The following is a 14,792-nucleotide window of genomic DNA, read 5'->3' on the forward strand; positions in this document are numbered from 1 at the left end:
TCTTACCTTAGCACTTGTAAACTTTCAAGTTCTTTCAAATCTAAACACCACCTCCAGACTCTCTCTTTTACTCCACTTCTGCAGCTTTTAGTGCCAGGCTGGCTCTTTTTGACCTATTTGCTAGTTTCTGTGGAACCTCACCACAGCTCCTGCCTACCCATCTGTTTATTTTTCTCTCTCTTTTCTGTCTTTTATCATTACCTCCTTATTTGATCCCATCATCACTCCTCTGCGCTGTCTGCTTCTGCAGCTTCGGCTGATCAAAGCTATGTAGCGCCTACCCTGCCTTGCCATGTGTGTTTATGTATGATTCTCAGCAGAGTGTAAAAACTTCTTAGTGAGGTTTTGAAACTCTTCTGAAACTCAGACTAATAAAGTAGGTTCTTGACCAATTAATCAGTGTATCGTTTCTATACTGCACATCTAAAAGTGTGAGTGGGTGTTTATCTCTCCTGTCTGTTTCACTTCCTTACTTAACAGCTGTCTATTACACCAGCCTACATTTCCTCCCCAGGTTTTCTCTAGCTTTTTATTCTTGTAATAGTTTCCTTTTATGAGACACTACATTATACTACAGACCACTATGATTAGTGATGGTCATTGGCCTTTTACTCCCATTGGCATTTTTTGCTGCAGTAAACTTGATGACATGGCTACATATCAAAAGGACTTAATCTCTATTTAGCCCTTAACAGATGCGCTAGTTAGCATTAGGATTTGGTGCTATATAAATGACATTTTTATTGGTTTTATTGGTAATATGGAAACTAAAATGCCGTCAGTCAGCCACTGAGATCAGCTAGGATGCATACGTGGACTGATGCTATTAATACCACACTCTGTCTACAGATGTCCAGACCTGAACTAAGGAGACGGAGTCGGCATCCATGCTGAAGTGATCAAACGCATGCTCGGGTCTAGGCTATCTTTAGGTTTCGATCCACTCGTGTCCAGATGTCTGTCGTCGGCACGATCCGTATGATGTTGATCATGAACTTCACCCACTAACCCAGCTCACCTCTCTGTCCGCACCCACCTTCTTTCCATCTGTCATACCTCTTTCACATCCAGGCATGCCTTTCATCCATGTTTTTATGAAGTGAATAACAACAGGCTTCGGAGAGGTCTCTGGGGGTCACTTGAATTGTTTTTCACCTCTCAAAGGGAGAAGGGATTCAGGCCTTCAGGAAAACCTACATGGTTTCCACTGGAATACAGACACAAATCTGTACTCTGTACTCTTTTTGGCAAGTTTATACATTTTTGAAGTGAGAAAAATATTTACTTGAGATCTGTTGAACAAATTATTTTGTAGTTCCAAGTAGATATGATGAACTGCCTTTAAAGAGGAGAAGTGGTTGTTGTTGTTATTCCTCGTGATGCTTTTAGCATGTTGTCATTTCTTGGAAAAAACAAAAAAACACACACAACCTGTCCAGAACCATAAAAAAATAGCCCGAACTAGCAGGTTGTGTTTTCAGTTCTTCCCTGGATTGGCTGCCGTGCCTGCTGTGTTGCACAATCAGTCACATGAAAACACTCTAAACTTTCTGTCTTTGTTTATTAACCGTTGCTGATTCTTTTCTTTTTATAAAAAAAAAAAAGGTTTGGTTTATTTGGAGTCAGATTACACAATTTGCAAGTGATACGGGGCTCGTAAACAAGAGTCACACGACTCAGCGCATACCTCATCTATTAGGAAGAGTTTTTAATAACATTTCCTCCTGCTGGGTTGAGATTTTCGCAGCTGGAAACAGTCAAAAGCAACCTCTTTCAAGTTACTGCAGAAAAGAAATTGCTCAGATTTCAGTTTTCTCCTAAGCTAAAAATCTGTCACTTTCAGCTCATAATCCTCCGCTCTTGTGGTCGTTCCCTGTTGGTTCAGATTTCGTTCTCACATGTAACGAACCACCTCGCCTTTCGCAGACAGTTCGGTGACGTTATTTGGCACGAACCCAAGTTTAAATGACATCATTCCCATCAAACAAAGTCGAGCTTGAGCTGGAAAAACTTCAGACAGACTAAATAAACCGATCTAAATTCGCTTAGCGTGGATTGTAATGTTATACCCAAACACTGATCTACTCTCCTTTCCTTCATCCGTGTGCGTGTGTGTGTTGTTTCAGGGTGATTTATCTCCAAGTGAGCATGAACGACGGTCTGTCCTTCATCAGCAGCAACGTTCACATCACCACCACAGAGTGTGTAAGTGGAAGCTTCATGTATCCACGCAGGGACACTGCAAAGATTTTAATTGTGCAAAAAATAGAAAGAAAAAACGTTTGTGTAGTTTGTACTCTTCTTCTGCTTCTTCTTCTGCTTTCTCCAACATTTCTCTCTTTTCTTAGTTGTCTCACTTTCTCCACTCTCAGTTTTGTTTTTCTCCTTTTTTTTTTTTGGTAGCCAAACCACAGAGGTTGGTAGCAGTGAGCCACCCAACAAAGACCTTATGAACCTCCGTGTGTTGGGCACAAAAAAAGGTTAAAGAAGCTGCTTGGTGACCTTGGAGTTCCCGGTTTAATATTTTAGTTTTGTGGGTGAAACATCTGTGACAGATGCACTCTTGGTACTGCTATTTAGAGGTGGTGCATGTGTGAAACGGAGCAGCTTTTCAGTCCATGAAAACAAGTTAACAAATGCAATTTAAAGCAGTTTAACTAAATGAAGTTGGTATGTTGGAACATATTAAATAGGCCCAAAAAACAAAAAGATATGCAGTCTTTGAAGCTGCACCGCCTCCATCCACGCAGCATCATATCCACGAAGACGCTGCAAATTTAAACAACTGTGTTGTGGTTCACGATAAAGAGACCTCAATTAGACATACCATTGCAATTAGCTGCCTCATGGCACTAAACTAAAACATATAGACTGAAGTCACACCAGGCTCGAGAAGGCACGGAAAGTTGTCAGCTGGAGATTGGAGGGCCTGGTGCAATAAACAACGTGCAAGTTGGAGTCTCTGAATCAAAGCTGAAAGCAAAAGCCACAAACCCACTGACCCCCTGCATCCTTTCCCCAGAATCTGTCAAAGTGTCACACTGAGGGGTTTCAGCCTTTGTACTTAGCCCACAAAAAACACCCATATTGCATGGGAGAAAACGCACACTTCACATGTGAAAAAGCAGCAAAATGCAGATGTGGCCACTATTAAAATTTTCAGCATTGTTTGCTAGCAGTAACCCTGCCCCATCACCCCCACCCCACCATCTATTGTTTTAACTTTTCTGCAAATTAAGTTGTTGACACAGGAAATCATAATCCGGGTGATTTTTAATAAATAATCATTTGGCACCGCTGACGTGCTTTCTGCAGCGGGCCCCACTGCTGAGTTCAGATAAATCCTCCACAGCTTTGCCACAAGATAGATAGATAGGGGAAAGTCTAACCACACGTGATCCTCATCTGTGGTCTCTAATGAGAACCATGTTTGGCCAGCGGACGTCTGCCTAGCTTAAAGCGAGAAATGTCAACATAAGGATTCAGTCAGGGATGGCAAAAGCTCACATTAACCACTGTCCTCGAGAAAGGAAAACATGAATATTAGAGCCTATATGCTTTTACTATTTTCCTTCAAATCAGTCATACCACAGCTATGATTAATCTGTTGTCGCTACTGCTATTAGTGCTGAAAATACTGTCCTACTTCTTCTTGTCAGCACTACCACTGTGGATAATACGAGCATTCAGTCACTACATCACCGTTTTTATTATATATGTGTTGTCTATCTCACTACACAACAAGTAAGTCAAGATTTCTATGCGCATACATGGAAGGCTAGCACCTTATCCATGAGTGAAGAAGGGCAGCGAGGTCCCAGATCAGAGCTATGGATGTATACATGCCACAAATTTGGTAGTTGAGGTACTTTTAAAATAATTTACAAGTATCTTAAAATTGTCAGCGTTACTTTCCCTTTTTACTTGTACTACTACTTTTATCAGGTGTTGTGCCAGTTGCCATCTTCCTTCTATCTCCTGGAGATACGGCGCCTGCATGTTTTTTTAGCTAGCATCTATGTCCAGCCTGTGAAACATGATGTGCACGGTGCACTTGTCGTAATGTTCTAGCGTCGTGTGTTTGTGTCTGCCCTCCAGTTCGATGGCATCATTCTCCTGATCACCTTGCTGGCATTGTTCCTCCTCCTTGCTCTGCTCTTCCTGTGGTGGTTCTGGCCGCTCTGCTGCACTGTGGTAAGAAACACCGACTAGTTTCACAAATAATAAACACTTGCATTGATGTTGTGTTATTTTAAAATCATGGCATGTCTGTTATTTGTCTAAAGGTGATCAAAGAGCCTCCTCCTCCACCTCCTCCTGAGCCTGTGAGTCAAAACACACACACACGCACATAAATACAGCCTAACTAAGTAATACCACAAGACTTTCCTGCACCTTTATTTCATCTGTGAAAGACAAACTCTTTTGTGTACCGGTGTTTAGGAGTCAGATGACGACGACGACGGTCTTCCCAAAAAGAAGTGGCCCACTGTGGATGCCTCATATTATGGAGGAAGAGGAATTGGGGGAATCAAGAGGATGGAGGTGTCAAAACGATGCATTTACGCTGCTGAAATAAAGTCACGATTAAATCTGCAGACAGCAGATTACAGTGACCTTTTCTGTTTTTGTATGGTCTACCGTCTTGTAGGTGCGCTGGGGAGGGAAGGGTTCAACTGAGGAGGGGGCTAAGCTGGAAAAGCCAAAGAACGCTGTGGTGAAAATGCCAGAGCAGGAGTACGAACCCTATGAGCCAAAACCTAAGAAACCTCAGAACAAGAAGCCACCTCAGAGCCGGAAGTGGTACACGCCCATCCGGGTAAACACAGCTTCACAGAATCAGCACACAATGGGACACTGTAATGTAAAATATACCCACACACTCTGTTATCCCGTATAGACGCTCGTACTGTTTGCATTTAGTTCAGGAATTCACGCTCACCACTCTTACATAAAAACCCTCCTTTTTTAGAAAGTCAAAAATGTGCTTTGTTTACACTCAGACCACTTTGCATTTTGAGTTTTCACCCACCGACTTTTTTTAAAGGCATGAGGGCAGCAGAAGTTTCCCAGCACACAGCACACATGTATATACATGCTATATACATGTAATTAGTTGATAGTGCCATAGCACCAACACATGCCCATAGTGAGACTGCCAGCACAGCATAAATATTACTCCTAAAATAAAACCACTCTGTGTGACGCTTTTCATACAGTAAGCGTACTGTTATCTGTACACACTGCTGCATTCATAATTCATTCACAGCAGCCTAACAGCATGTACAGAAGGTGAATGTGAACACTGAACTGTGGGGTAAATACTGTAAATTGATCACTGAATGTGGAAGTTGGGCTGTGGCTGGCCCCATCTTTCTAAAACTTTTTGATGTGTGAGTGCACTTCTGTTTAGGATCCATGCCACCACTGCTTATTTGTCCAAGCAAATGCAACATCTTTTAGCATTTTTTTATTCGGTTAATCCAGAAGATTTTATCTCAAGACATTTGCCCTTCAGCTCTGTCAAATGTTAAATACTGTCTACAGTAAAATACACGCTGGATTCCTACAGTTGTTTTAGCTGGGATCAGCTCTTTCCTGTCTCTGAGAAGCAAGCCCACGCTCTGATTCTTGGCAGATCGTGTGTTTTATCATGCTTTATTAATTGCTTTATGTTGCTAAAGGTTAAAGCGTTCATGACCGGAGTTAACTAAAATATATCCAGCAGTCTTTGTGACTAATCAGTGATTCAGCAGCTTTATCCAGAGGGGAAGGAACTAATCAGTCAAATCAGCTGCCGTGGTGTTTGTTTGGGATTAAAACCTGGTCTCAGCCTTGAAAAAGAACCACAGACCAAATGTTTGCTGATATAGAAAAGTCAGTATGAGCAGTCTTTTATTAGGTGATAGATTGCAGTGTGGAGAAGTGTGCAATTCACATCTGGCCAGCTGTTTATCTTCTTGCTCCTCTGCTTCTTTTTCAGGGGAAACTGGACGCCATCTGGGCTCTGTTCCGCCGTGGGTATGACCAGGTCTCTCTAATGAGACCCCAGCCCGGTGATCATGTAAGTATCTCTGTTTCATCAGATGTCTAAGAATTCATCTGCAAGGTCATCCCTCCTTCACTGCATTCTCTCCATCTTAAATTATATGTCATGTTTTTATATGTTCGTTTCATATGTGCCATCTTGTTGATTTTTTTTTTTTCCACTGGACAGCGAGAATTCAAAAGTAAGAAAGATTTATTTTTCATCCAATAGTAATACGAGTGGCACATAAATCAAGGGAGTTTTTCAGGAATAATGAACCCCTGATTTCAAAGCCTTGGTTTTCAAGCGTCTCAATTCAAAACTATAAATCAACTGAAACACTTGCTGATAGATTTAATCATCACTAGTTACCAAGGCAACTAAACACACATGCAAAGCCAGAGGTGGAAGAGCAACACCCTAACACAGAGAGCAGGCGTCAATGACAACAGCTACACTGTTCATTAAGTCACATTCAGCATAAAAGGAGGAGCTATGGTCAAGTTGGGTTGCAAAGTTGCTTGCAGATCAGTGGGCAGTCAGAAGTCGCCTAGTTTAGCAGTGCTCATGTGAAGTTTGCCTGTTAAATTTGTATTCCATCACCCCCACCCGGTCATGGCAGATGGCTGCCCCTCCCTGAGCGTCATTCTGCTGGAAGTTTCTTCCTGTTAAAAATGAGTTTTTCCTTCCCACTGTTGCCAAGTATTTTCTCTCCGTTATTGTAGGGTCTTTATCTTACAATGTGAAGCACCTTGAAGCAATTGTTGTTGTCTTGTTATTTGGTACTATATAAAGAAACTGGAATTGATTGTTGCAAAATTATGACATCGCAACATTGTGACTGGTCAGCTGCAATAAAAGTGCATCAATTAGTAGGAACAAATCTAACTCACTAATAATGGATGTATCCATTTACTTGCACAGTTTTGACCAAGTGCGTATTGAGTGTCTAAGATGAGCGGTGATCCACTATAGGCTGAGAAGTGGGGCAGTTTTAAAAGTGTCCAGCTCATCTGTGCTGTTTGCTCACCCTGCCCTCCCTTCCACCGTCTGGGAGCGCACTTCATTCACTCCTGGTGTGGCTGTGCTGGCTGACACCTCAGCTGGCCCATTCCATGCTGTTGAGCTAGCCTCGATCTCACACCTGCTTCACATTATACGCCATAAATCGGATGTTAAGCCAAACCGCAGCTCACATCCTTGTAGCTCAACGGGAGAGTTTTGTGATGTGTTCGTGCGCGTAAGCTGGTAAAAAGTCTCTCTTCTTCAGAGCAGATAAGCCACATGGTTTAGTTTTAACGCCTGAGGCCTTTCTATCAAAAAGCCTTAGATAAGAGTTTGGGCTGAATGTTGGGAGAGGAAGCTCTCTAGGGATGCTTTAAATCCCTCCGACAATCTTAGCAAAGACCGTTTTAATGTTTAAATGTGTTGCTTATTATTTTCAACTCTGTTGGTCTTAAAGGCAACTTTGTAATTCAATGATAGATCATAACTGTGTTGCACTACCCTCAAATTCTCTATGGTTTGACTCAAAGCCATTTTGGTGACATATACAGTTGTTAGCATTTCCTTTTTCCCCTCCCTTGATTCTTCTCCACCTTTTTCCTTTTGCCAGTTGTTTCCTCCCTGTTTCTTTTCTTTCCTCTCCATAGCTCACTCTCCTGCTGATCGGGACCCATCCAAAGCACTAGTTAAAATCCGGCCTTATTAGCAGAAAATTTCCAGTGATCTTCTTTAGCAGGAATTCCACATTTAAGACTGTTTTCTGGGCACAATGAACATGTACAGCGATAGAATTTGCAGCCACATAATAAACATTCAGATTCCCCAAGACCTAAAAAAGTCACCCTCAGCTTCCAATTCCATCTTCACCAAAGACAACCTGGCACACAGATAAAAAGAGATTTCCTTAATGACAAATTTCTCTTACTCAGAAAAGCTTTTTTAATGATGATTGCTCGGGCAAGCTCAACATGACGCAATGCCTATTTTGTTGAAGAAATCCTCTCTTTCCAACGATGTCGCCTCCACCAGTCATTTGTGGTTTGTAACAAAAGAAGCAGGCCTACAGGCCAGCGTGCCGGCTCGTTTCCAGGCAGAATAATATGTTTTTATTAAAGAGGAAACAGCAGAAACAAGAGTCAGACACCTCATTCCCTTTTATGTTACCTGAAAAGCTGGTGGTTTTCAATTTCATCCTGAGGTTTTCAGATCTACAGTCTCACACTGCAAAGCTGGCACACATTCAAATCCATAAGAAAACTCTCTAAATTAGTTCCATCTGCATTCCCGCATGCATGTTTCTTTAAGCTAATTGCAACAGCATGACTGTCACCCTGGGGACTGACTTCGGCTGCAGTCCTGTAACAGTGAACTCATTTTGTGGTTATGCAACTTCCTGTTTTTTTTAATGATGGTAAAAACCCCAAAATATTTTAATAATCAAGCAGTACACAAGCTGTTTCCTATTGTTGTCAGAAAACTCACAGTTTGCTTGGTTGCTCATTGGTTTATTTTCTGTCATTAAGACACAAAGTCTAAACCTGTACGCTGTAGACTGCACAGACAGATGTTTACAGTCCTCACACAGCAGTGGACCAATCAAAAACTCTGACCAAGAAAGAACTATTTATTATATCAAAACAAATAAGAAAGCAAATGTGTATGTCTGGGGTTTTTTTTTCCAAAAGTATCTGATTGACGGTTAATTTGGTAACGAAATGATTGTGATCACTCTACTAGAAACACTGGTATTATCAGACACCCACGCAGTAGCTCAGTAGGATCAGATACAGTCTCAATCTTTTTTGGCTGTTCCATTTTCTTTTCACTGATAACACGATTATATAAAAAATATAGAACTAAAACTTTCCCTTGCTAAAACAAAAGTCAGAGGACATTCAGTGATGATCAAGTATGACGATTCGGTTCAATTCAATTTTATTTATACAGCACAAAATCAGAACAAGAGTCGCCTTAAAGCGCTTTATATTGTAAATTAAACCCTTCAATAATACATACAGAGAAAAAAAATCAACAATCATATGACCCCGTATGAGCAAGCACTTTGGTGACTGTGGAAAGGAAAAACCTCCAGCAGAACCAGGCTGAGGGAGGGGCGGCTATCGGCCACGGCTGAATGAGATAACAGCACCAAACATGATTGGGCTTTTTTAATATAGGATGATGGATTCATGGTAATGAATGCAAAAGACTTGGATTGACTGACTTGACTAAAATTAGGTCATTTGGTGAGGAACAACCTTCTGCCAAAAAAATACCCAAACCAGCATCTGTTCTGTTAGTGGGACAGCTGGTCCTGAAAGAAGATGCCATTTAAATTAGCAAGTGGGCGATACCAGAGCCACATTTGTGATTCAGATGAGCCGTTAAAGAGAGGAAGTGTGTTTGTGCTCCTGAGCTTCAGGTACATTTACTTAAGGATCCTGTAGTGCTTAAAAATATGTAGTGTTCTATAGAGCAATGACTACACTTACTGTTTCTCGCTCAGCAATGAACCTACTAACATCTCTGCTTCTTTAAATTGTTCATCAAAGGGATGTTTGAGCAATTTTTGGTGCTCCCAAAGAGGTTTCAGCCAGAGACAGCAGCATAGCTAAATCTCCAGCGTGACAATAAATCACTCTGTTTTTAAGCATTTTATTCAACTGGTATTTGATTTTTTTTTCAACTATAACAGACATTTATGTTTGTCGAATAATCAGAAATAACACAAATTTGACTTGCTATCGAATGCAGTAGCATTTACTCTTTGCCATATGTGAGTTTTCATCCCTAAAGGCCTGTTTTTAACCGTGGAAAAATACTGCAGCAGCAGCAGCGTGTGAGAATGTGTTTGTGTACTTGAAGAGTTACAGTAAAAGTTTCTAAACTGGCGAACGGAGTTAGCCATTATGCGAATGTGTGTCACCAAACCGCATCCATTACACTGACGTCAGAGTGTACAGTATGAAGCACAGCTAGTGCCTCCCCTCTTTGTCTTTCACTGACATAAACACGGAGCTCTACAGGGAGCCATTTAGCTGGCTGAAGGACACGAGGTAATGCCTTTGGCAGATGTCTGCCAGGCCCGTCTTCAGAAGCCAACCGAACAAAACTCTCTCACACATACACACACATACATTTTGCGTTGTCCTAGACAATTTAATGACCTTGGTAAGACTGTAGACAGTGGTGGAGGTCAGTGAAAAAGACCAAGCGAGTGTGGCTTTCTTTAATCCGGGAAAATGTTGAGAGGTTCAAACCACAGCTGGGTGCTAACAGAGTGACGTTCAAGAAGCAAAGATGGATTAAGGATGAAGAAATTGAAACAAAATTCACATACAATTAATGTCAACATTTCTTAGTTGAAAACTTATCACAGTGTAATTAGTTTAATGATCTTTGTTATTCTTCAAACACCTTTTTTGAAAAAGTTTTCGAGGCTTCTTGAAAGACGCTCTTCTTTGGATGTTGGCTGCATTTTTCCGTTCTCTGTTAAGATGATGCCAGATTGCTTCATTGAGGTGTGGGCTCTGGGGAGGCCAATCCACGACTGATAGTTCTTCATTGCATTTTCTTTTGTCCGTCCAGGTGTGCTTTCATTATTGGTGGAGTATTTGAGATCATTGTCATGCTGAAAAATAAATCCATTGCAAATCAAACACTTTCTTGGTATTGCATGGTGGATCAAACCCTAATTGTAGTCTTGACCATGTCTGCACTGAGTTGTTGCAATGAGAGTGGCTGATTAGATATTTGCGAGCTGAACAGGTGCACCTAACAAAGTGGCTGATGAGTGTATGTATGTGTTGCTGAAAAAGACACTGCTTAATCTGCATCATGCATTTTTTATATATTTACCTTATTTTTAACATCTAAAGTATCTCTTAGCTTTAAGTTACTCTGATGAACGTCAACATCAGTGCCAGAGTGGAGTCTGTTGTAGATCCAGAGATGTTCTTGCTAAATGGAAGAAGACAGGAGAGGTTGGTTGGCTTGAATAAAGGGAAAAACTTAAGAATGGGAAATTCTCTCAGTTCAGTTTGGATTATTCTGTCTTTCATTTCTTCTCTGGCTATTTTTCTCTATATGTGTCTCACTTTTACTCACTGTTGTGCTTTATCTGCAACACTGTCACATTATATTAACATTAAAGATCAAAATCCATCTTCCCTTGTGCCTAAGGTCTTTTTCATTAGAGTTTTACAAGTGACATCATTTCCCATTCCTTCGTTTTCCACTATGTAAAACCAAGGACCTGCGGCTCAAGTCGCTGATACTGCTTATTAGCAGATTAACATTACTTCATTCCACCCTGACTGCCAACCGCATGCAGCTATGCAGCGGGTAGAGTTTCATTGGTAACAGTGACCTCTGTGAACTCGCTGAAACCAGTGGTTGGTGTAACATTTTATGAGTAACTAAAATGTGATTTCTGTCTAAATAAATTTGATGCTTTTACGCCCTGATAAGTCAACCTATTAAAGTATTCCAGCTTCACTGCTAACTTTTACCACCTCTGGCACAGTTCAGCCCCAGCCTCTAACCCTAATCTTCTCTCTCCATATGGACCGTCGGCATTCGGACCTACAGTTCTCGGTACAGAACATTGGACTAGCAGGGATAATTTGGAGTGGGGGCGTAAAAGCGGGGATTTAAGCATAATCTGGAACACCAGCTGGCCACACACACAGACTGGCACACACAAGCATACAAAGAGCAGTGACTGTACCATGACCTGAGCTCGGATGCCTTCTTAGCCCAGATGTAGCCTACTTTAGATTAGACACTTTTTTCCTCCAGATTCTTTTTAATCTAAAACAACTCTCATGTGTAGATTATGTATTATATATTGCATCAGATGCATTTTATCTGTAGTATTTTCCATGTTATCATAAAAAAATACCACGTTTAACAACACATACTCTGTGTCTCAATTCAGATGTTTCATTCAGTACTTTTCCATGTAATACTCTATTAATTTATTTGTGCAATGCTTGAATTTTGGCAAGGTAGTGTGATGACTGGAAATGGGTACCGCAGCATTGGATCACAAATGCCATGCAGCTGCTGCATTTGCTGAACATAAGTAATATTATATTTTTCTCTCCTGAAGATGAGAACGTAACATGCATAAACACACAAAAAAAAACCCACCTCACGTACCATCACTGACTGAAAACTACTGCTGTTGCTATGCTACAGTGATCCTACGGATGGAAACTGCTCCAAGATCATATTTACCCTAAATTAACAGCAAAATGACACAGGTCCTTTGTGACCAGTTGCAAAGAGATGCAGATGAGTTGAGCTCATTGGTACAGACAGACTGACAGAGATTGATTGTAACCATGTTGGTAGTATGTCTGAGAATGATTGCAGTGAATCTGAGTTTAACTGTGATTGTTTGGAGAAGGATTATCTACTCAAGGTAACCTGATCAGTTGCCTTGTAATCAAAATGACTCAGAAGTTTAGGGCGTTCCATCCCTAACCTCTGTGCAATCTGTTGGTCACCACAACAACCTGAACATTCGGGAGTTAAAAATGCGCTGGAGAGCAGGGTGAAATTTTGTTTTATAAGTTGCTGTCCTATTTTTACTCTTTATTTCATGCAGCTGTGCTTTTTAGTGTGAACGCATAGAAGGGTAAATTATAAAATTTGTGTGATTTTAGGAAGGGGTCGGAGTCTGCAGCAAAAGGCTCTGTGAGGATGGTCATATGGTGGTTTTAGTTAGCATGGTAATATGCTGACTGTGCAGATTTGTGGCTGTTTGGTTTACATTCAAAGCCCTGTTAGCATGCTAGCCGGTAGGAAAAAAATTACATGTATTCTCTGCATGACTCTATTTACAAGATTTCTTTGTATCAGACAAAGAGAGCATTTCAAGATGAGCCTTATTACAGCTGGTTAGATATTTCATTGTAAACATTAGCATCGTGGTTGCTAATGCTAGGCGCCATTAGATATCATTCATCACCGTGACTATCTGCTAATACTTCAGTCTGGACTAAGTTTGGGGTCCAACCAACATGAAAGACCTGAAAACAGGATTATATAATTATTTTATGTTTATTTTAAAAATTATTTTAAAGCTTTTTTAATCCCACTTTTCTTTCTTTTCCTTTAGGGTCGATGCATAAACTTCACAAGAGTGAAAGAGGAGTCAGCGGCAGCCAAGGCCCCACCTCGTACCCCTATCCACACCCCTTCGCCACCACCACCAGACTACCGCCCCATAACTCGCACCACTCCACCATCTACCACTGCCACCAGCCCCCCTGCCAGATCTCCACCATCAGGCCAGGTGCCCCCAGGACCACCGCCATCACGCACTCCCCCAGGGCTTCCCTGTCCACCGCCATCGCGTCCTCCCCCAAGCCTTCGACCCTAAATCACACAGACAAACTCCTCCCACCTTACCAATGCACCTGCTTTGATATCACATTGATATTACCGTCCTGTTGACTAGTTCTTTCACTTTGAAGGTTGTGGTCCTCACTGCCAAAGTACTCCTACTATAAGCCAAAGATCAGCAGTATATTGAATGCCAGTTGTTCTGTGTGCCACATCTGGTATGGGATAGCATATCAAGTGAAACTGTTAGCTGACAATTAAGCCATTTTAATACAGGATATCTAACTGAGCTCTGTATGTAGTTTTTTATGTGGCAATTTAAGATTGAACCTCCAAAAAAATAAAATATAGTCACATGAAAAAGTTTTCACAGGCCTCTGTGCAGTTCTGTGAAAAACAAAGTGCAACCCAGAATTGTAGAACCACCATTAGCAGCAATAACATGAAAAGATGGATGGATGGATATTTATGGCATTGCTTAAGTTCACTTGACTCAGTGACTACAAGCTGTCCAGGTCCTTTAACTACAAAACAAGTTGAAATCATCACCCCTCCACCACAGTGCTTGACAGTTGGTATTAGGAAGTTTATGTTTATATGCTTTATATACTCCACTTTGGTTTTATCTGTCCAAAGGACATTGTTCTTCCAGAATACTTGTGATTTGTTCAGATGCAACGTTACAAACCTAAGCCCTGCTTTCGTGCTGTCATGTCAAGCCATACTGGTTCAGTCTTTTTGTTACTTTACCGTCGTGAATTTTAGTACTTAACATATTAACCGAGGCCTGTTGAGTCTGAGATGTAGCTCTTGAGATTTTTGCTGTTTCTCTGAGCATTGCATGGTCTGGCATTAGCGTGACTTTGCTGTGATGATGCGACTTGCTTCTACTTACTTTATGAACTCCAGTAAGGATGTAAGGAGTTTTTAACAGAGCTGATTAGAGTCCTGGTAAACCTTTCTTTTTCATATGGCTGTGAAAAAGACTATGTGACTATTTGCTGATAAGCAAAAAAATTATTTTGCATAGCAGTTCAACTTAATATTCTGTCTCATATAAAGTGAATGGGGCTATTTGGGAAAGTATTTTACTTTGCATTTGTGAAATCAGGGAGGATTGTTGCTGGACAGCAAAGCATGTGGGAACGGAAAAGTCCAAAAAGAAAGATTATTGCAATAGATGAAAGTTCTTTGTTGTCTCTATCAACTACTGAGTTAGGCCTTTGTTAAGTTAAAATCAAAGTAACTGTATTAAGCGCTAGGTAGAATCAATTGGCTTATTTCTCCATTGCTGTGTGACCAATGAAGGGTTTTTAAGAACTGGATTTCCAAGTAATCTTAGCTGGTCATATTTTTAATGGTGTTACGTAACTGATAAGAAACATATGTTTTTCTAAATTTCTTC

At 40.9% G+C, this 14,792-nt stretch overlaps 1 protein-coding gene across 1 annotated transcript in view; it reads left to right on the forward strand.

Moving 5' to 3' along the window:
- antxr1c (ANTXR cell adhesion molecule 1c) overlaps positions 1–13,973 on the forward strand; it is a 34,534-nt gene extending 20,561 nt beyond the window's left edge. The window contains exons 12-18 of the mRNA XM_005721772.1: positions 2,127–2,205; positions 4,099–4,194; positions 4,287–4,325; positions 4,444–4,545; positions 4,652–4,819; positions 5,984–6,064; positions 13,161–13,973. Of these exons, the coding sequence (XP_005721829.1) occupies positions 2,127–2,205; positions 4,099–4,194; positions 4,287–4,325; positions 4,444–4,545; positions 4,652–4,819; positions 5,984–6,064; positions 13,161–13,424 (829 nt within the window). The 3' untranslated portion in view covers positions 13,425–13,973. The remainder of the gene's footprint in view (positions 1–2,126; positions 2,206–4,098; positions 4,195–4,286; positions 4,326–4,443; positions 4,546–4,651; positions 4,820–5,983; positions 6,065–13,160) is intronic.
- Positions 13,974–14,792: the final 819 nt, after the last annotated feature.

Source organism: Pundamilia nyererei, unplaced genomic scaffold (assembly GCF_000239375.1).
Source record: "Pundamilia nyererei isolate P.nyererei 1_Seehausen unplaced genomic scaffold, PunNye1.0 scaffold00005, whole genome shotgun sequence".
In the NCBI taxonomy this organism is placed as follows: Eukaryota; Metazoa; Chordata; class Actinopteri; order Cichliformes; family Cichlidae; genus Pundamilia; species Pundamilia nyererei.